General features: G+C 26.8%; 1 protein-coding gene across 3 annotated transcripts in view; it reads left to right on the top strand.

The window, feature by feature from the left end:
• The window catches only part of LOC107449129 (golgin subfamily A member 4), a 40399-nt gene that overhangs the window by 10682 nt on the left and 10392 nt on the right, over positions 1 to 19325 (top strand). For 2 of the 3 annotated variants that reach the window (XM_043055390.2, XM_043055403.2), the window contains exons 9-16: positions 1407 to 1605; positions 3825 to 3991; positions 5038 to 5118; positions 6063 to 6206; positions 8152 to 12249; positions 14221 to 14721; positions 16645 to 17437; positions 19029 to 19159. In XM_043055390.2, coding sequence (XP_042911324.1) covers positions 1407 to 1605; positions 3825 to 3991; positions 5038 to 5118; positions 6063 to 6206; positions 8152 to 12249; positions 14221 to 14721; positions 16645 to 17437; positions 19029 to 19159 — 6114 coding nt within the window. The remainder of the gene's footprint in view (positions 1 to 1406; positions 1606 to 3824; positions 3992 to 5037; positions 5119 to 6062; positions 6207 to 8151; positions 12250 to 14220; positions 14722 to 16644; positions 17438 to 19028; positions 19160 to 19325) is intronic. The other variant, XM_043055394.2, reaches the window with a different exon arrangement.

The raw sequence follows: 19325 nt of genomic DNA, 5'->3' as shown, positions 1-19325 counted from the left end.
AAAAATCGATTATTATTATAATTACTGCTATTTTTTTTTCTAATTGTTTTAACGTTTCATGTTTATCCTTCACATTTTTTGTCTAGTTTTGAAAATAAATAAAATATTTAAAATTATGTTCTTTATGTATCAATTAAGGGAGATTGATGTTGATAAGTAAACAGCAGCCGGTTTTTAAAAAGGCACCATAACTAAGATTTATATCAGTAAAAAAATAATGATATATAATATAATATTCTCTAAAGTTAACAAGGTGAAAATGAGACATGCAATAAATGAACTGTTAATGATACTTTTTAAACTAATTGTTTTAAAAATTTGAATAATAATCTTAATACATTTTTTAAAAATTCAATTTAAAAGTTGTTTTTTTAAAATTTAACTAAAGAGTGCGTTACAGAATAAAATCAAAAGATTTTTGTTGTTAATTATTCATAAAAAAGACGTCTGAGTAAAAACTGTGCAGCTATATTTTTGTTTTCCTGAAATTAAAATTCATAAAATTTCATTGCTTCCTTATTTATATTAAAAACTTTTTTTATTATTGTTATTCAGTCAAAAAAATCATAGAATATCTATAAAGGTTCAAAAAGTATATTCTAGCTATTTTAGATTTGATAATGATATGTTATCACATTTTATTTCTCATACCAACAATTATTTTTCAATGATAAAAATCTAGTTTTTATTGTAATAAAAGTTATTACAATAAAAACTAAACTATTCTTTTCTTAATAATGAAGTTTACAACCTACTCTCGCTTATTCTGGCTGATGGCTGGAAAGACGAAACTGAAAATTAGAAATTAAAAAAAGTCCAAAAATGTTTCTTTTTTTTTTTTAACTTTATATCTATAATTAAAAGTTATATCAGAAGCTTATATGATGTTGAGAATAATATTAATGAAACATATAATAATTTCAATTTCATGATGTGCAATGTCTTTAAATTTGCTATTTTGTGTTTTTTAAATCCTATTTATTTTGCTATTACCCGAGTACACCTGTTTAAATATCTCACGAAGATTTTGGTTTCATGACCTTGGATTACTAGTGATCCAAAATTTCAAAACTAAAGCAGAACCACAGAGCTACTGGTTATCTTGAACCAATGGTGATCCATGATCACGCATTATCATAGGACCTGGTTCTGTTATCATGGGATCGCTTTATCTTTTCTTATGGAGTGAAAGCTCTTGTTTGATTATTAATGTTAAAACGTAATAACAAAAGGAAAATTTCTCATAATTTTTTTTAAAACTATTTATTTTTTAAAATTTAAGTCAAGCACATATAAATTATAAATTGGAAATGTTATGAGTAATTGGAAATGTACAGTTTTTCATAATGTTTCCTAGAATAATAAATGTGACACTATTTCAAAATTTCCTGTTATTGCTTTTTTAGGATCAGCAGGTAGTAATAAAAGCAGAGCATGAGGTTATTCTAAATAGTATGCAAATTCGCTTGGAGGAATTAGAAAAGCAGCAGGAAGAAAGTGCGATGTCAATGGCTGAAACAAAGAGAAATATGCATGAAGAGCTTGAATTAAAGGAAAAGCAGCTTGTGAAAGCTAAAAAAGAATCTAGTCAGTATCAATCTGCAGGTATTAAATACCACATTTGACATAATTTACTTAATAACATGTTAAAAACAAATATTTTAAATTAAAAATTGCTTACATGTTAAGTTTTAAATTTACTTGGGTATTTTATTTTATTTGTTTTTTGGAAACCAGATTAAATCAGATTGTGTATTCTTATTAAATATTTGGCATTTGGCAAAAACTACGGTTTTGTAGTAATGAGTAAAATAAATTTTGAATTAAAGCCAGATAACTTCTATATTAAATTTGTAAAACTTAGTAGCCTCTCACACCAATTCCATCTATGTGGTTGAAATTTCTTTCAACTGAATGAAAAAAAAATTTTTTTTGTACAAATTTTGATTAATTTAATTTTTTTTCATTTTGCCTATCATTTATTTAATGAAACCTTTTCTAACAGTCTTCGGAAAAATTTATAGACTTTTTTTGAAACTTTTATATCTTATGTTTAATAATGAAAGACAAATGTGAATTTTACATGCATGTAATACATTGGCTGCTACTGAGATTTGTGTGAATGTGTAATTTGTTGCTGGCCCTAGACAACGAATTTTTCAAAGTTAAGGATGAAAAATAACTAGGATTAGTAATTGTTATTTGGACATCTATTATGAAAGTTATGTTTTTGACTTCACTAAGTGACGTAAACGAAATGAAATTTTATTGGATCTANTAATAATGAAAGACAAATGTGAATTTTAAATTCATGTAATACATTGGCTGCTACTGAGATTTGTGTGAATGTGTAATTTGTTGCTGGCCCTAGAGAATGAATTTTTCAAAGTTAAGGAAGAAAAATGACTAGGAGGAGTAATTGTTATTTGGACATCTATTATGAAAGTTATGTTTTTGACAGCACTAAGTGACGTAAACGAAATGAAATTTTATTGGATCTATGTGATTCAAACTGGGAGATCTTTTTTAAGAATATATGCTGTTAAAGCCTATGGGTCCATATCATTTTAAGGACACTTATTTCAGCCAACACCATCTCTTCATTGCTATTATTGGCTGATTTCTTGTCTTGAAAAATCTTAATGAAGTATGCTAGGGCCTGTAAGGAGAAAAAATAGTGTAGTCCACCATTTATTACAATAAAACATGACACTTCAAAAGAGGGTTTTGTTCTCGGATAATACAAAATCCCTACTCTACTAAGGATGCAAAAGTATCCATTCATCACTTTGGATGGGCGGGATTCATTCACCTGTCCTACAATCTTCATGTAGCCTCTTCAGATTTGAAGTTTTTCATCAAATTAAAGTCAACACTATACTGTTGGAACAATACTTTTGAAGCAATGAATAAGTTCACGGTGATTTAGCTAGACTTTAGTTATTAATGGTCTTTAGGACCCAAGACGTCCGTATTTCTTTTTTTTTTTTTATTACTAAAAGCAGTTCGTATTTAAATTATTACTCAACCTCTTTATCCATCTATTATTACTCTAATTCATAATATTTTATCGATTAACTGGGATCTGGCCAGGCCAAATTTACTACCATTTAGTGATACTTTCACAAGTTGAACTTCAGGAAAAACAGTAGTTTCACAAAATACTTTTTCTTAAAATTTTATTTTTGTATCCCTTAAGAAACGATAAATCCATATTTTTATCATATTTTTGTGTTGATTTTTTAATATAATTTTTAATTTTCGCAAAATAGGTACCTCTCAGAAAAACCTAGACAGACCCCTGATTAATAGACAAAACAAAGAATTTCAAATCTAGAAGAGTTATATTTGAATAATCAAGGCTTTAAATTAGGGCTGATCAAACAACTGTTTCTGTGCTGGAAAATGATGTGTTATCTATATGATTTTTTTGTATTTGACAGGATATAGCTTGTAAGTGGAATCACTGAGTGCAGCAGGCAGTCTTAAGAAAGTCCTTAAATTTCTTAACTCAATTTTTTTGCAGGATTATTTCTTGAAATTAATTTTTTTCTTAAATTAAATGCCGGAATAAGAACAGAAATACGTGGAAAATAAAAATAAGCATGTAATTTGCTATGCTATTTTATGTTTCAATATTTTTCCTTCTATGTTTTTTCTTTTTACCATAGAGCTTCTGTTTGTAATAGAGCTTGTTGAAATGTTTTTCAGGATATACCCAGAGTTCATGTGTATTTTTATGTACCTGAAAATATATGTGTGCATTTTTCAGTTTAAGTTTTATTTTATTTATTGTATATATATGAATTAAAAATGAATTTTAGTTGAACTTGAGAAGCAGAAATTAGCAGATCTACAAAAACAATATGAAGATAAATTAAGTGAATTGCAGAGGCAGCTCGAATCAACTGAAAAGACACTAGAGGATGAAAAGCAAAATCTAATGCAAGAACTTGCTCGAGGAAAAACTGCTGCTATTGCTTTAATGCAGGTAAAAGAATTCATTACAATTACTACAAGCATTACATGATTATGATGTATTGCTTGTAGTAAATGTAAAATGTCAATTCACTTACTCAAGTATTTATAATTTATAAGTGCTCTTGTCTATTTTGTTAATGTTGCAAATGATTTTCTTTTTTAGCTTTATCATGCAAATTAGATACAGAATTGACACTTCTGTCTTTTAAACTATGCTTACAATCCTATTCGAAGAATTCTAGCTTAAAGAACAGTCTAAAAATGATGGTGTTTTAAGTTAATTTGATAACGTTCTTTGATAAAACAAGCAAACAAAAATTATTAAATAAAGAAAATAAATGACAATGAGTGACAGAATAGTTTTTATCTAATATGGAATTGCCATGTATTTTATTACGAGCATAAATATTCAAATGTGTTATCATTTGAGCTGTTGGTTTTGTTATCAAACTAATAAACTATTTTAGTTTATTATTTTTTAACTCATTTAATTAATAGTTTTTTTTAATTTATTAAACAACTATTTTAGTTTAACTATTAAGCGACTATTTTAATAATTTTAAATAGTTGCTATTCACGTGTTTGATTTTTTAAAATTAAATTACAAGATGTGTTATAGTTAATTAATGAAACATTATGAATTTGTAAATAAGTGTGTTTTTGTATTTGTATATTTATCAATGTTAATTAAATTGTAAATTTGCCATATTTTTTGCCATATGTTAATTTATAATAAAAATGTTAATTTATAATAAAAAGGTTCCTGCAATAGCTCATTGGGGGAATAAAAACCCTGGGTCACACAATTTCATGACCAATGACATAACCATGGCAATATGGTACATATAAGTTTCAGATAAGTTGGTATCCATTGTTCTGCAGCCTGATGTGCTACAAGCTGCCACTAAGGTTCAAACCCTAGTCCTTCATGATAGCTTGGTGACTTTAACCAATTAACCTTCTCAATTGTATTAAATTATGATAGTACATTGATTTCTTATCTATAAACGCTTATAAGTATGCCATTATTTTAAATTTTATAATTTTTTTTTGTAGAAAGATTGCGCTAAAAAAATATCAGCTGTTGAAGAGGAATGGAAAGCTAAACTACTTGAATTCCAGTCACAAAAGTCTCAAGTGAGTGTATCTTACTTTGAATGCTCTTTGTATTGTATTGAATGCACTTTGTAAAATATTTATTGTATCATTATAATCATACACATTTTTCCTGTAAGTTTCTTTTTGCTCTAATCATGTATATTGTGAGACAAAAGCAATTCAATATTTTCTTAGATAAGTAGCTCTTGTTAGTATTTTTCTGTAGTTGTTTGGTATTTCAGATTTCAACAAATTTTGCAATTAAATTTTTTTAGTTGTAATGCTTTCTATAAAGTATATTCTATTACTTTTAAAGGGATTAAGAGCATGATAATAAAAATGTACAAAGGCAACAGTCAATATCAATTAAGTTAGACGTTAAAATTAACTTTGTAAATTAACTAAAGTTAATATTATTTTAAATTTTTTTCCAATCAGTACTATCATTTTCTATTTTTACTAAACCATAGCTTCTCCAAAGTTTTCTAAATAATGTGATATGTTTATAATAATGTGAGGGCCTTCCAATTTATGTCTGTTGCTTTTCTGATTTCATCTGACAATCTTGTTTTTAATCCATAGAAAAAAAGGTATGTTTATTCAGAGGAAGAACGTTTTTGTGTCTGATTTTGTAACCTAAAATATTGTCTGCACTTATTAATTAGCATATTTGAAATCGTTTTTTATTGTGTGCATTGTACAGTAATTTTGGCTCTAACCATTATATAGCGTAAGTTTAGTTTGAAGCATATCTGAATCATTTGTTTTTTAAATGTTTCATAGCAAATGCTTTGAAGTCTAGCCAAGCAAAAAAAAATTTTAATGTTTAAAAATTAGATGATTCAGTGTATCTGTATATTTTCTACCTTAAATTTCTCTGTTTTTATTTACTTTATGTATCTATTTTGTGATTTGAATATGTAATGAATATGAATCTTATGAAATGTCAACTCTTACTACATTTTGTTTTGTTGCTTTTATAGGGAGAAGAAGAGAAAAAGGGTTTTCTGGAAATTCAAGACAAATTGAATCTTGCTGAAACTCAAGTTCAAGAATTAAATTCTTTAGTAAAGCAGTTAGAAAATGAAAATGGATCTTTGAGAAGTGCTTCAGAGAAACTTAAAACAGTAATTATATGAATTTTTAAAAAAAATAAATATTACTTAAAATTTTGATGCATTAAAATTCTCCTAAATATTTGAGTGTTAATATTTTTTTATGAAAATAGTATTTTTAATTTTTCAAATGTATATAAACAAGCAGTTCATTGTATATAAAAATGTATCTAAACAAGTGGTCATTATTTTAGTTGGTTAATAATTTATTATTTTTGGAAAATTGCTGATATTAATTTTATGACCCCAAAAAGATTTTTAAAATCACTTCTAAATATTTATTTAAAAAAAAATAATAATAAATATCTGTAGTTTTTGACTAAAAACTAAAATATTTTTTAGCTTGAATCTGTAATTTGATGTTGTAGAATGGATAAATGTTTCTAAGGGGCATTGGGTGTTAATGCATTTAGACTTTATTTAAAAATTAAAAATTTTTAGGTTAATGATTTTGAGTGCTAGCTTGGCTTTATCCTTTTGTTGCCCTTGAAGAATCTAAACATTTTTTAAAACTTTTTACCGAGGACATTAAAATCTACTTAATAATATTTTTTTTAAAATTTTTCTTATTAAACATTCAACCAATAAATCATTCAGAAAAAATTATATGGGGATTTAGCTGAAACCCTAGGTGTGTGTTGGTCCTTTTAAAAACTATTTTTTTTTTATGGATCTTCAAATAAATGGATGATATTGTTTGAATCTTAAATTGGAAGAAATTTTTTTTCCTTATTTTTTTAAAAGAAATTTTCTTCCTTTTTACAATGTTTCTATTATGTTACGTTTCTATAATACATTGTCTATTTTTAGTAGTCGTTGGACGTAAAATGAGTTAAAGAATAATATGCACAATTTTAGACTTAGTAAAAATATTTTAAGCATTTATCAATGGAATAGGGAAGAAATTATGAATAAAATATTTATCTGTTTCAATTTTAAATAAGGAAGAGAATTAGCTTAAATATTTATCAGTTTAGATTTCAAATAATGTAAGTATCTATTTCTTTTAATTCACAATCTTGTTCTTTTTTTATACTTCATAACTAATACATAAATAAATTGTTTATTGTATTATTATTATTATTTTTTTCTTGTAAGACATTCTTTGGATTCAATTATTCAATTTTTACAGATAAATTGACTGTACGTATATAAAACAATGTTTAAATAAAACGAATAAAAAATAAATAACAAACAAGGAAATAATTTATTAAAAATTTAAAAAATTATATTTGAATAGATAATCACTTTAAGGTTTCAGTACTGGATCATTTTCTAGATCTTCAAGTCTATTATTTAAATATCATGATATAACTCCTTTGTGACTGTAATTTTCAAGAAAACTGCCAAATATGGGAAAATTTTTTATTCATACAAATCATGAATGAATTGCACCTAGTTTTACATTACAACATGATATTTCAGCTCAAGATGTTTTCCTATATAGTAACATAAGTAAAACTGGTTTTGACAGATTTCTATGTACAGAACTGTTGGATACGCTGGGTACCGTCATCCAGTATGTAAATTAAAGAAAAATTACTTATGAGTATTATACATAGATTTTATTTACTTATTTAGTGTGTCTTTTTTGAATGCTGCAACTGGAAACATCATGAGTAGAACGAAACTTAGCTCTTAAGTTTTGACACAGATGGTAAAGAACTGGTTACTTTTGACTGAAGAATGCGTTGATGCACATCTCAATATGTTATAATTACAAAGTCTCTTCATCTCCAAGTTGTCTTTAGATCCATATGCATTCAGACATATTTTTTTTATAAGCTGTAGAAAAAAAAAGCTTGAAGATTTCATATGAAATAATAATATTCAAATGTAGAAAAATTAGCTTAAATTTATAGCTAGCAGAATAAAACAGCTTAGACTTTTCATTTTGACTAGTAAAATTATGCTTTCCTGTCTTTAAATCTTCTAAAGTATTTTCATTTTTCAACAGGAGTGTGACAACAGAAATGCTGAAAATGAAAAACTGCAGACCAATCATGCTGATTTAGAATATTTAAGGAAGCAGGAATGCTTAAATTATGAAAATAAAATAAATGAATTGAGTATACAACTTAAAAATTCGTATGACCAAGTCCGCACATTGGAGCTTAAAGAAAAACAATATATTGACTGTTCTTCCCTTTTAAAAGATGAGTTAAATGAAAAGAATCTTGTTATTAGTGGACATGAAAAACAAGAATGTGAATTTAACTTTAAAACCAATGAATTAGAAAATGAAATAAAAATGTTAAATTCAAAGCTAAAAGAATTTCAGTTGAAAGAGAATTCTAAACTTAAAGAAATTCATCAGTTACAAGAATGTATTAAACAACTTCAATCCAAAGAAAATATTGCAAATGAGAATTTATTAATGTGTAAAAAGGAACTTCAAGAATTGAGAAGAGAAAAACAAGAGTTAGTTTTAAGCAATGCATCATTAAACAGTGAAGTTATGGAACTGCAGAGTTTGTTGCAACAAAGTGAAGAAAATAGGCACAAGCTAGAAACAATAATTCACCAGGCTGAAATAGAAATTCAAGATTTAAGTGCTACTTTTGATGGAAAACTGGAATATTTTCTCCAATTAGAAAAAGACATTTCTACCATTGAGAATGGTATTGCATTATTTGAAAAAGAGCATTCAGATTTCAGGAAAGTTATTACTTCTTTTGAATTAGCTTTTGAAAAACTGATTAAAAATTACAATGATTTTCAAATTCATTCACACAATGATTCAAAATGCTGCAATACAACACTTAATTTATCACAGTCCAAATTTGATTGTCTTGAAGATACTGTGATATTTGAAGAGTTGGGAAATCAGTCAGTTACTTGTGACAGTACTAGTACTGATTTCTCCAAATTTTCTGAATTAAAAAGTGTAAAAGAAAGTCAGAAAAGTGTAGAGAATAAGACAGACAGTGAAAAACAAAGTTTATTAGAAGACCTTGTTAAAGAAAATTCTGATTTAAGAAAAGAACTGCACCATATTAAAGAACTTTCAGATTGTCATAATTCAGAATGTACTAAAAATACAGCAGAGCTTCAAAAAGCACTTGATAATTTATGTGAAGAACGTAATAATCTTAGCTTAGTTTTGCAAAGTATTGATACACAATTTAATGAAATGAATTCTAGCACATTTTTAAAGCCAACCAGCAGACAAAAACCTGAAATTTATGTAGATGTAGCTGAAGACAAAAACAAATTGAACATTCCTGAAGTTAATTTCTTAGAATTGAATTCTAAAGTACGGTCAGAAATTGAGGCTCTGTCTTCTCAAACTGAGTTGATTAATCGTGAACTGAAAATTCTTAGAGAGCAGTTTAATGCTTCTCAAATTGCTTTTTCTGAAAACGTCGCACATCTAAATTCTAAACTTTTAAGTAGAACTGAGCTGTTGCTACGAGTGAAAGAAGAATTGGATGATGTTCTGGAAACTTCTGAAAGTCTAAAAAAGATGTTGGAAGACAAAGACAAGCAGTTAAATGAGTCTAAAGAAGCCTTCTTGTGCAATGAAAAGGAGAAAAAAGAACTTGAAAATAAACTTAAACTCATAAAAGATAAGTACATTAAAAAGGAACTTGAACTGAAACAAGCTCATAATGTACAACTCTGTGATTTAAAAAATCAAACTAAAGATACTATCGATCGTTTAAATAAAGAATTAGCAAAAGCTACCACAGTTCTTGATAAGAAAGAAGAAGAATTTTCACTCAAGCTTAAATCTGTCAAAGATGACTATAATTGTGAAATAAATAAACTTGCTAAGAGTTTCAATGGAGTTTCTTTGTTTCAGAACATATGTGAAAATCTATCAGCTACTGAATCTGACTTTGAAAATAGAATTTCAGACAAACTTTTGCTCTTTGACTTGTATTTTCCAAAAATAGAATGTATGCAATCCAAATTAACAAAGATTAAGTCAAAACTGGAACAGAAAGATCTATTAATAAATGAACTTATGATGCAGGTTAATTCAGTAAATAAACAAATATTAGATATCAAAGAATATGAAACCGGTTTAAGGAAATTGAAGGAGGATGAAATTTCTACGCTAAAAGAAAAATATGAAGCTGTTGTGAAGAATTCAGAAACATTTCATATCATAGAGAATGAGAAACGATTGCTTGAATCTTGTTTAGCCGAAAAACAGTCTGAACTTGAAAAAGAAGTAAATAAGAATGCTGCACTCTCTTCTGCTCTAAACAGCTCTGAAACTAATATTCAAGATAGCTCTTCTCAAGTTCATAAATTGAAAGAAGATTGTGCATCCTTAGAAAATAAGTTGGCAATTTTATCTGGTGTTGTTTCAGAAAAAGACAAACTAATTGCTAGTCTAGAAAGTAAGAATGTCTTGACAGAAAAAGAGTTATCACATTTAACTTCCAGTGTTTTTGAAAAAGACAAATTCGTTGCTCATTTAGAAAATAAAAATGCATCTGAATTGAAAGAGTCATATGATGCAATTTTAGGTTTCTCAAATATGTTTGCTTTAAAATCTGAAACATGTTTAAACAACATTACAACTTCTATTAGTTTAACAGAGGAAAAATTAAAAGCTTTTGAAATTCAAATACCAAAATATATAGAAAAGGTAAAATCTTTAGAAGAGTCTGTATTTCTTTATCAAAGTTACATTAATAGTTGGTCACAGGAAATAGAAAAGTGCTTAAATTTTCTTCAATTAGGTTCCGTAGAGCTGCCATCAGAAATAACACAAGACAGATACAGTTGCAATAATTTTAATACTTTGATTTACTTTTTAGAAAAAAAAATCGACTCATTTAATAAAGAATATATAAAGTCCTATAATGTGCATGCAGAAACTGTAAACAAGCTAAAAGAGATTGAAAGGGATTTATACGAAAAAAATTCCCTACTTTCATCTATGATTTCTTATGAAGAGTTTGAAAAGTGTGAACTCAAATATCGTGATGATATGCAGGAACTTAATAATAAATTTAATTCTGAAATTAAAGATTTAAAAAGCACAATTAGCAAGCTTGAAAAAGATGTTACCACTCGTGTTATTGAAATAGAAAAAAAGGAAGCCATTATTATGGAACTGCAGTCATTTAATTCCCAAATTGCTCTAATGGTACCTATTAGTGATTTAGATGTATGTAAGAAACGAGAAGAGGAAGTTACAGATTTCAATAATAAGCTTACTACCGAAATAAAAGATTTAAAAAATGAAATAGCAACCTTATTGGCAAGTGTCAAAGAAAGGGACATTATAATTAAAGAATTAGAAAATAAAACCAATCAAATGACTTCAATGATTTCAGTTAGCGAGCTTGAAAAATGCAGAGAGAAGTGTCAAGAAGAAATTGCAGAAGTTACTAGTAAATCCAATTCTGAAAGACAAAATTTAGTGGATATTATTTCAAAACTTGAAGAAGAAATAGCTTCTCACGTGTGTGCATTAAGTGTTAAAGAAGATTTAATTAAAGATTTAGAAGTTAAAGTTAGTCAGGTGTCTTTAATGATATCTGGGGAAGATTTTGAAAAATTTAAGCTAGTGAAAGAGGATGAAATTGAAGCATTGAACCACAAATATAAGACTGAAATTCTTGGATTGAAGACTAATATTAACAAACTTGAAGGAGACGTAGCTAACTATATCACTGAGTTAGAGAAGAAAAGTGATGCGGTGCACAATTGTGAGATGAAGGTTTCTCAGTTATCATCTAACATTCCTGAAGAAGAATTTGAAAACTACAAACGAAATACCACTGTTATGCTTGATGAATTAAAAGAAACACATAGTGGTGAAATTCAGGCACTAAAGGCAGAGACAGAAAGACTTCATTCTGAAATAGTTAGGCTTAGATCAACTAATACGGAAAAAGACACAGCTATTCAGGAACTGTTTAATATTTCTCTCCAATTAAATTCTATAATATGTGTAGATAAGTATGAAGAAAGTGGGGACATGTTAAAAGATTTGAATGTTATTTTGCTTAATATGAAAAAGAAAGTTTCTCAATTTCTAAAAACAATTGAGGACAAGGAGATTCAAATTCAACAAATTTTAATTGAACAGGTATGATTAAAAAATATGCTAAGCCTTTATTGATTAAATAGATTTTCTTTTGACTTATATTAAGTGCAGTTTTGGTTTTATATGTTTTTTTTTGTGCTTTTTTAAATTGATAAAGATTTTAAAAGAACTTGACTTATATATTAACTAGTTAGAAATTTCATTGTTAATATGGCATTTATATGCTTTGGTTTATTTTTAAATATGTACTAGTTAATATTGTTGTAATGAAAATTGACAAACTATATGTCTCTTTTCATTTAATATTTACTTCTGTTATCAGAACTCACCGCTCAATGTATCTTATCTCATAAATTAATTAATATAAAAAATTTCTGTTTAATAGGCTTACTTTTTGACTATTTAAAAATAACATGTATTTAGGTTTACTTTCTGCTAAAATTTAGAAATCAAGTCAATGAATTACTTACCAAAATCTACTTTAGCATTTAAAAGTATGAGAGTATTATAATATCCTAAAAACATGAGCAGCATATTCTGTATCCTAGTTTTAAATCCTAAATATACAACTTATCAAATTCCTTACACTGAATCAGTTGCTTGTTGAGTAATGACTAGGTCTTTAGAGAAAGGAAGGGTTAGTCATAGGCATCATTTACATGATTATTTGGAAAAAATAAACTTTTTTTCTTTGACTAGTGTACACAGTGATGTATACACCATCTATGCTAGTTACTATGTTACTCCTCCAGGTTTATTTAGTTATAGTGTTAATCTACATTCGTTATGTATACGATATATGTATTTTAAAACAAAGTAATGAAAAAGAGCAGAAGAAAATGAGACAAATCTCTAACGTTAAACATTGATTCAAAATCCAAGGATCTTGGAAAAAGCCTTAAATTACTAGTGTCATAATTATTTAAAAACGACATACTTGGTAATTAGTGTGTACACTATAAGGTTACTGATCATTAAATTAGATTAGGAATTAAAGTAGCAATTTAATTTAAAATCATAACTTCTGAACATTATACAAATGTGCAGTATATAGTTCATCAATTTCTAGTGATAGACATTTAAAATATCTTAGTTATTATAAAACTATAATTTGTTAAAATTTTTCTCCAAATTTTGTTTTAAAACACTTTTTAAAATTTTTTTATATGTATACAAATATATGTTTATAAAAAAACAAAGTTGAAAGTGCTTAAAGAAATTTAATTTTTGACTTCTTTTTGTTTAACCTTAATTCTATTTTATTATTAGAATTAGTTAAAATTTATTTAAAAAAATGTTTTTATCTTCGTTCTGCATCTAAAGGCCAACAAATTTTGTTGCATTTGTTAGCAAAGTTGCAAGTTACGTTCAAATTCTAGGTTTAAAATTTATTAAAAATGAGGAACTAAACAGTAACATCTTAATCAATAATAATATTGCTTTATAAATATCAAAGTAAAAATATCTAAAAGTAACAACATAATTAAATTCTACCTTTAGTGGGCTTTTAAATTAAGCTCTTGACACACATACTGAAATTTTTAGACATCATAATGCGTCTAAATATTTTCTTGAACAAGAAATGATGTGTTGCATTTTATTTGGCTATAGGTAGGATAAATTTTTTCCAATATTGGGGCAGTCCTTGACATATATTCGTATTTCTTATGTATGATTACATATTTTACAGTCCTTGAGAAAAAGGAAAAAAGTGGTAGTGCTTTGTTTTCAGTCAGCTTTTAAAGCAAATAAAACTGCATGACACACTCGTTTCTGCCACAACTGCTAATTAACTTTTTTTCAGAATCAAATGTTACTTTATTACATAGAACTGTTATGAAAATATATTCACTGCTCTTATGATATATTTATTACCAATTATTATTATCATTATTATTTTTATTTTTCAAGGACTGTACAAACACTGCTACTATCTTATGTGTAATTTTATTGTTTCATCATTGTTGTTTTGCTTGTTTTTTTTCCATTCAAATAATATTATCTGTTTTTTAGGGAAATGCCAAAGTTCAAAGCGAAGAAAATATTAAATGTTTAAAAGAAAAATATGAAAATGCTGAAAAGAACTATGCTACTCAGTTGGAAGAAATGAAAGAGAAAATAGTGACTCTTGAGAAACAGAAACAGAATCTAGAAGAAGAAACTGTAAGTCTCAAAAAAGTCAAGGAGGAGCTCAGTGAGAAAAAATCTAAATTAAAATCACAAGGAGATGAACTAAAGAAGGAGCATTTAGAAAAGGTTCAAAAGATGCAAGAAAAGATGAGAGATCAAGAAAATATGGTCTTAAAATTAGAAACTGAACTTGAATCTTTGGCTAAGGAAAGCTCTGAAAAACTAGAAACACTGAAGAAAAAAATTAAAATATTGGAACAAGAACGTGAACAGTTAATGCAGCATGCTCAGGAAAGAGTTTCAGCGACTGAGGCTAAATGTCGTGAAGATACTAAGCTTTTGCAGGAGGAAATAAATAAACTTATTTCTGAAAACAAAGAAATTGTAAGTTTGATTTTGTTTACTTTTCTGAAATATTGGTTTAAATTTTAATTATTTTCTTTAAGCACCTTATTTATTTTAATGTAAGACAGTTTTAAGTTTTTAGATCTGCAGATTTATTTGGTTTTTATGAGACATCTAAATTTGAATGGTTGTAATAAAATTTAAGTAGAGAAACCTGGTTAAGTATTAGTGGCCAGGTATAGCTGGGGGCATAATTCAAAATTTAAATGTTAAATGGAACATGCATCATCATCCATTTCAGAACAATTTTTGAAAAATCTGTATCTTATGCAATTTTAAGCTTCGCTTATCATTTCTGTATTCCTTGTTTGAGTTAGTCTTTAGTCTTATATGTTTCTTCATTTTCTAAACTTACAGATGTTTATTGCAATATATTGAAAAAAACATAAAAGAAAAAGGTTTTAAATTGCTACCTGTTTTTAGGTTTTTCCAATCTGCCGAGATTGTTGAGTTTTTTAAATTAAAAGAAAATTAAAAGAAATAAATACTTTTGACTGAGCGACTTACTTCTCCAATGACGTAATTTCTTGTAAATCTAATCCTACAATACACAATGATCTAAAAAATACAGATAATCTATTCTAAAAATTTTTTATATTCTTAAAAAAAAATGTTTGTTTTGTTTTTAATTACAAATGATTACAATGACATTTAACTCTAGTGTCTAAGTTTAATACTAAAATTTTTAACCGAAGATGGTAAAATCCATGATTGTTTTAAATTTTTATTAATAAATACATTGATTATGGTATAAAGTTTTTGCATTTTGGGTTTTAAATGTATTAAACTGCATTTAAGTAGAAATTTTACATTAGGACTATCTATAAATACCAGTATTTAACAGAGCCAATATTTTGACATTTGATATTGTTTGATATGCTTATACAAAGGTAATGTGTACCTACTAAAAAGTAATTTTTAGAAAATATCAAAAATGAAAATTGATATTGATATCAATATAAATTTTTTTCATTCAAAACATGAGTTAAAATTTTTGCAGAAATACTTACATATTTTTTAGCTACTACAAAAAATTAATATCAAATTTAATTTATATGACTAGAAATAATACGACTGACAATGGAAACTCAGAATTGCATTCGAGCGAAACCACTCCCATGTTCAGGACAATCATACTAAAATTTTGTTTGTAAGGTTTGACCTAAAAACTTTTATTTCACTTTAAATCTATATTTTAAAAAAAAATATGTATCTAAAGTTGACTTAAATGTTTCATATATGATACATACAAATTAAATTATATTTAAATGAAAAAATAATATTCTTTAAAGATGTATGTATGCATTAACTATCTTTGTATCAAATGTGTGAATAATAGGTTTATATTCATATTTATAAAAACTAAGTTATGTAGCAAATTGAAAGGTGAAATTATGTTGGTTTGCATCTCATATGACATTTAAATTGTCCATTTACATTTAGTAACTTACATACAGAATTAAAAATTTAGTGATAGAAAATAAAAATATGGATGTAAAATTTCATTTATCAGTTTTTGATAAGTCTTTTTTCTTCTATCATTTTGAAGAAGGAAATTAGGGCTAAATGAATAATATAGTTGGGATATGCAAAAGGTCCAAAATTATGAAGTGTTTTTTTTAGCACATTGCATTTAATAACTATGTATTTAATAACTATATTTGATAATGCATTCTGGAAATAAAATTTGTAATTTTTTTTCAATGAGGGTTTAAAATTGAATTTAAGGCTGTTGATTTTATCAATCACTCTTTAATATTGATTGTTGTTAATTTAACAAAAGTTTTATTTCAGTTTTAACTCTCATTAAATCACCTTATTTTTTTAATGTGCTTAATTAAATAGTTCTTATGTTTGCTGTTTTGTTAACTGTAGAATAACACTGTGCTTCAATTATTGTAGGATCAGCTGAAATCTAAAGTCAACTTGTTAGAGCAACAGCTACAAGAAAATCTGAAAACTGTAGAGTCATCTAAGTCAGAATCATCAGAGAAGCTTTCTCAGCTAAAAGAACAACTTTCAGAAACTGAAGAAAAGCTTCACAAAATGGAAGTTGAGAAGCAAGACACAATAGGTGAACTTTCAGAGCAGCTACAAAAGATCAAAGAGGAAAATTCTTTATTAATGAATAAAGCAACCCATCTCGAAACTTTGAAGTCTGAAAAAGAAGCATTGAATGAAAAACTGAAACAGGCAGAATTGCAAGTTTCTTCCATTAAAAAGCTTGAATCTGAAAGAGACACTTTAAAACAAGAGAATGCTTCACTGGTTGAACAACTTCATTCTCTTAAATCTTCACATAGCAATAGTGAATCACTTGCCTCTGAAAACGAATCATTAGAAGCAACAGTTAAAGATTTTAACATCACTAAACAAAAATTAGAGCAAGAAAATGAAAAATTAAGAACTGATTTAAATTCTTTAAAAGAATCCCTGAATAGTGAGGTAAGTTCTCTTAAAAATAGAAATGAGTTTCTTACAAAACAAATAGACTTATTAGAAAAATTGGATCCTTCTGATCCAAGCAGCTTATCTGTTAAAAACTACATTGCATCAGTGCGTCTAGAATGTGAGAATGCATTGAAAGCAAAAGAAGATGACACGACTACAAAACTGAAACTTCTTGTTCGGGATTTTGCTGAGCAAATGGACCTGAAGGATCGTGATTGTGATAAGATCACTGGTGAAATAATAGGTAATAGTAGCTTTTTATTATTTATTTAAATGTTCTCATTTCTTTTTTATGCATATAGTGCCGCATAACAGGTGTGGGTTTTGATGTTATCAGGGTCCGCGCTAACTATTTGCCATCTCGCTAAATGTGGTAATATTGTAAATTTGGCAAAAAAAGAAGAAAAAAAAAACGTGTATTGGCAAAAGTATTGACAAATGATTTTTTCTTTTGAAAAGGAAAATATATGTTTCCCTCAATCCTGAAGAAAAGAAAAGGTCAAAGAGAATATTTCTGAACAAATCCTGTATTTTTTATTCGATTGCAGTGCCAGCCAGGTGGCTGAGCGGTCAGCGTACTTGACTGTGAAGCCAATGGTTGCTGGTTCGAATCCAGTCTAGGGCATGGATGCTTCTCTCTGTTGTGTGAATGTGGCCCACCCTGTGAATTGGTTTCTGTGGCAGTGTGGCGTGGGTAAATTTCTGGTTAATTTTTTTAAAACATTTCTGTTTCGTTTCTTTAAAATAATTTTTTATATTTGATTTAAAGAATTAATTATTTTATCTGTTTTTAAAATTTTTGTGGTATTTAAATTTAAGGTTATTGTTATTCAAAATAGTTTTGAAGTAATTTTAAATTAGTTATTTATAGTTTTTAGTCAAAGAGTAAGGTGTAAGTTAAAAATATCTAACCTAAAATAGACTAAAAGTTTTAATACACTATCTTTTAGTAATTACATGGACATTTAGCACTTACTTTTTTAAAGTACTTCTCTTTCAATGAAACAATTCCTTTATTTTAATGTGATTGATTTATTGATAAGTTATGTTTATACTTGTCTTGAACTATTATGTTGATTTAACTTTTGAAGCAATCTTTGCAGCATTGCATCTCAGACTTTCTTTGAAACTTTATCAAATCAATCTGTTTTTTAATATAAAGGCTATTGTCAATTTGTGTTTAAGTATAGAGGATCAGTGCATCTGTATTGTAGTCCAATAATGTTAGAGTATAGAAACCTGTCATCTATATTTCTATGAAAAATACAACAAAGTAAACAATTCTATTGTTGAATAATTTGTTTTCAAACTGTCTACATATATTCAAAAATGGAAGTTTATAATTAATATTTTGGAAGCATTTAAAAAAAAAAATATCACTAGAATCATTTTTTCAATAAAGAATTTTCTCTCCCCTTTCTCCTCCACAGACTTTTGGAGGTACTATAACTCAATCTACAACGAAACAAGGAGATATGCAAGGTTTAGAAGTTAGTTTTGTGAGAAGGGAAGAATAAGTTAACAGTTAACTCAATATAGTAGTTTTATGAAATTTTGCTGCTTAAGTTGTACTTTAAAAAAAAAAAAATTTCAGATCTAAAAAGGGTGATTCAATGTGTTCAACCTATGAAGTACAACTCAATACTTTAATCTATCAGTGTTTCTTTTTTATTAATCTAAAATATAATTGTTTTACCCATTTGTTAAGGGGTTGTAGAGCAAGTCTATTTTTTGCAAATAGTAATTTTTTATTGTTTTCACTTTACGTCCATCATTTTTTAATGTTATGAATCAATTAGGAATGATTAATATATTTTTTAACTTTTTTATATTAGAAAGAAATCAAGATCTTGAAGAAAGGCTTGAAAGAGAATATAAAAATCAAATAGCAGAGTTAAGGCAAAATCTCTTTGAAAGAGAATGTGCTTATGATGATATGAGAGAAGATTATGAAGAGAAACTTCAAGTAATTGTCTTTTTCTCCCTATTTTTATTATTTATTTTTGTATATATTTTATTATTTTTTTTTTATCTTAGTCCGGTTCCATGTATTTGGTCCAATATTTGATCAATTCAATTTGAAGAACAACATATTTTGATATTGATAGATATCTAATATATATATATATATA

Source organism: Parasteatoda tepidariorum, chromosome 5 (genome assembly GCF_043381705.1).
Source record: "Parasteatoda tepidariorum isolate YZ-2023 chromosome 5, CAS_Ptep_4.0, whole genome shotgun sequence".
Taxonomy (NCBI): domain Eukaryota; kingdom Metazoa; phylum Arthropoda; class Arachnida; order Araneae; family Theridiidae; genus Parasteatoda; species Parasteatoda tepidariorum.
Note: the sequence above shows the minus strand (reverse complement) of the source record. Positions and strands in the feature narration are given on the sequence as shown.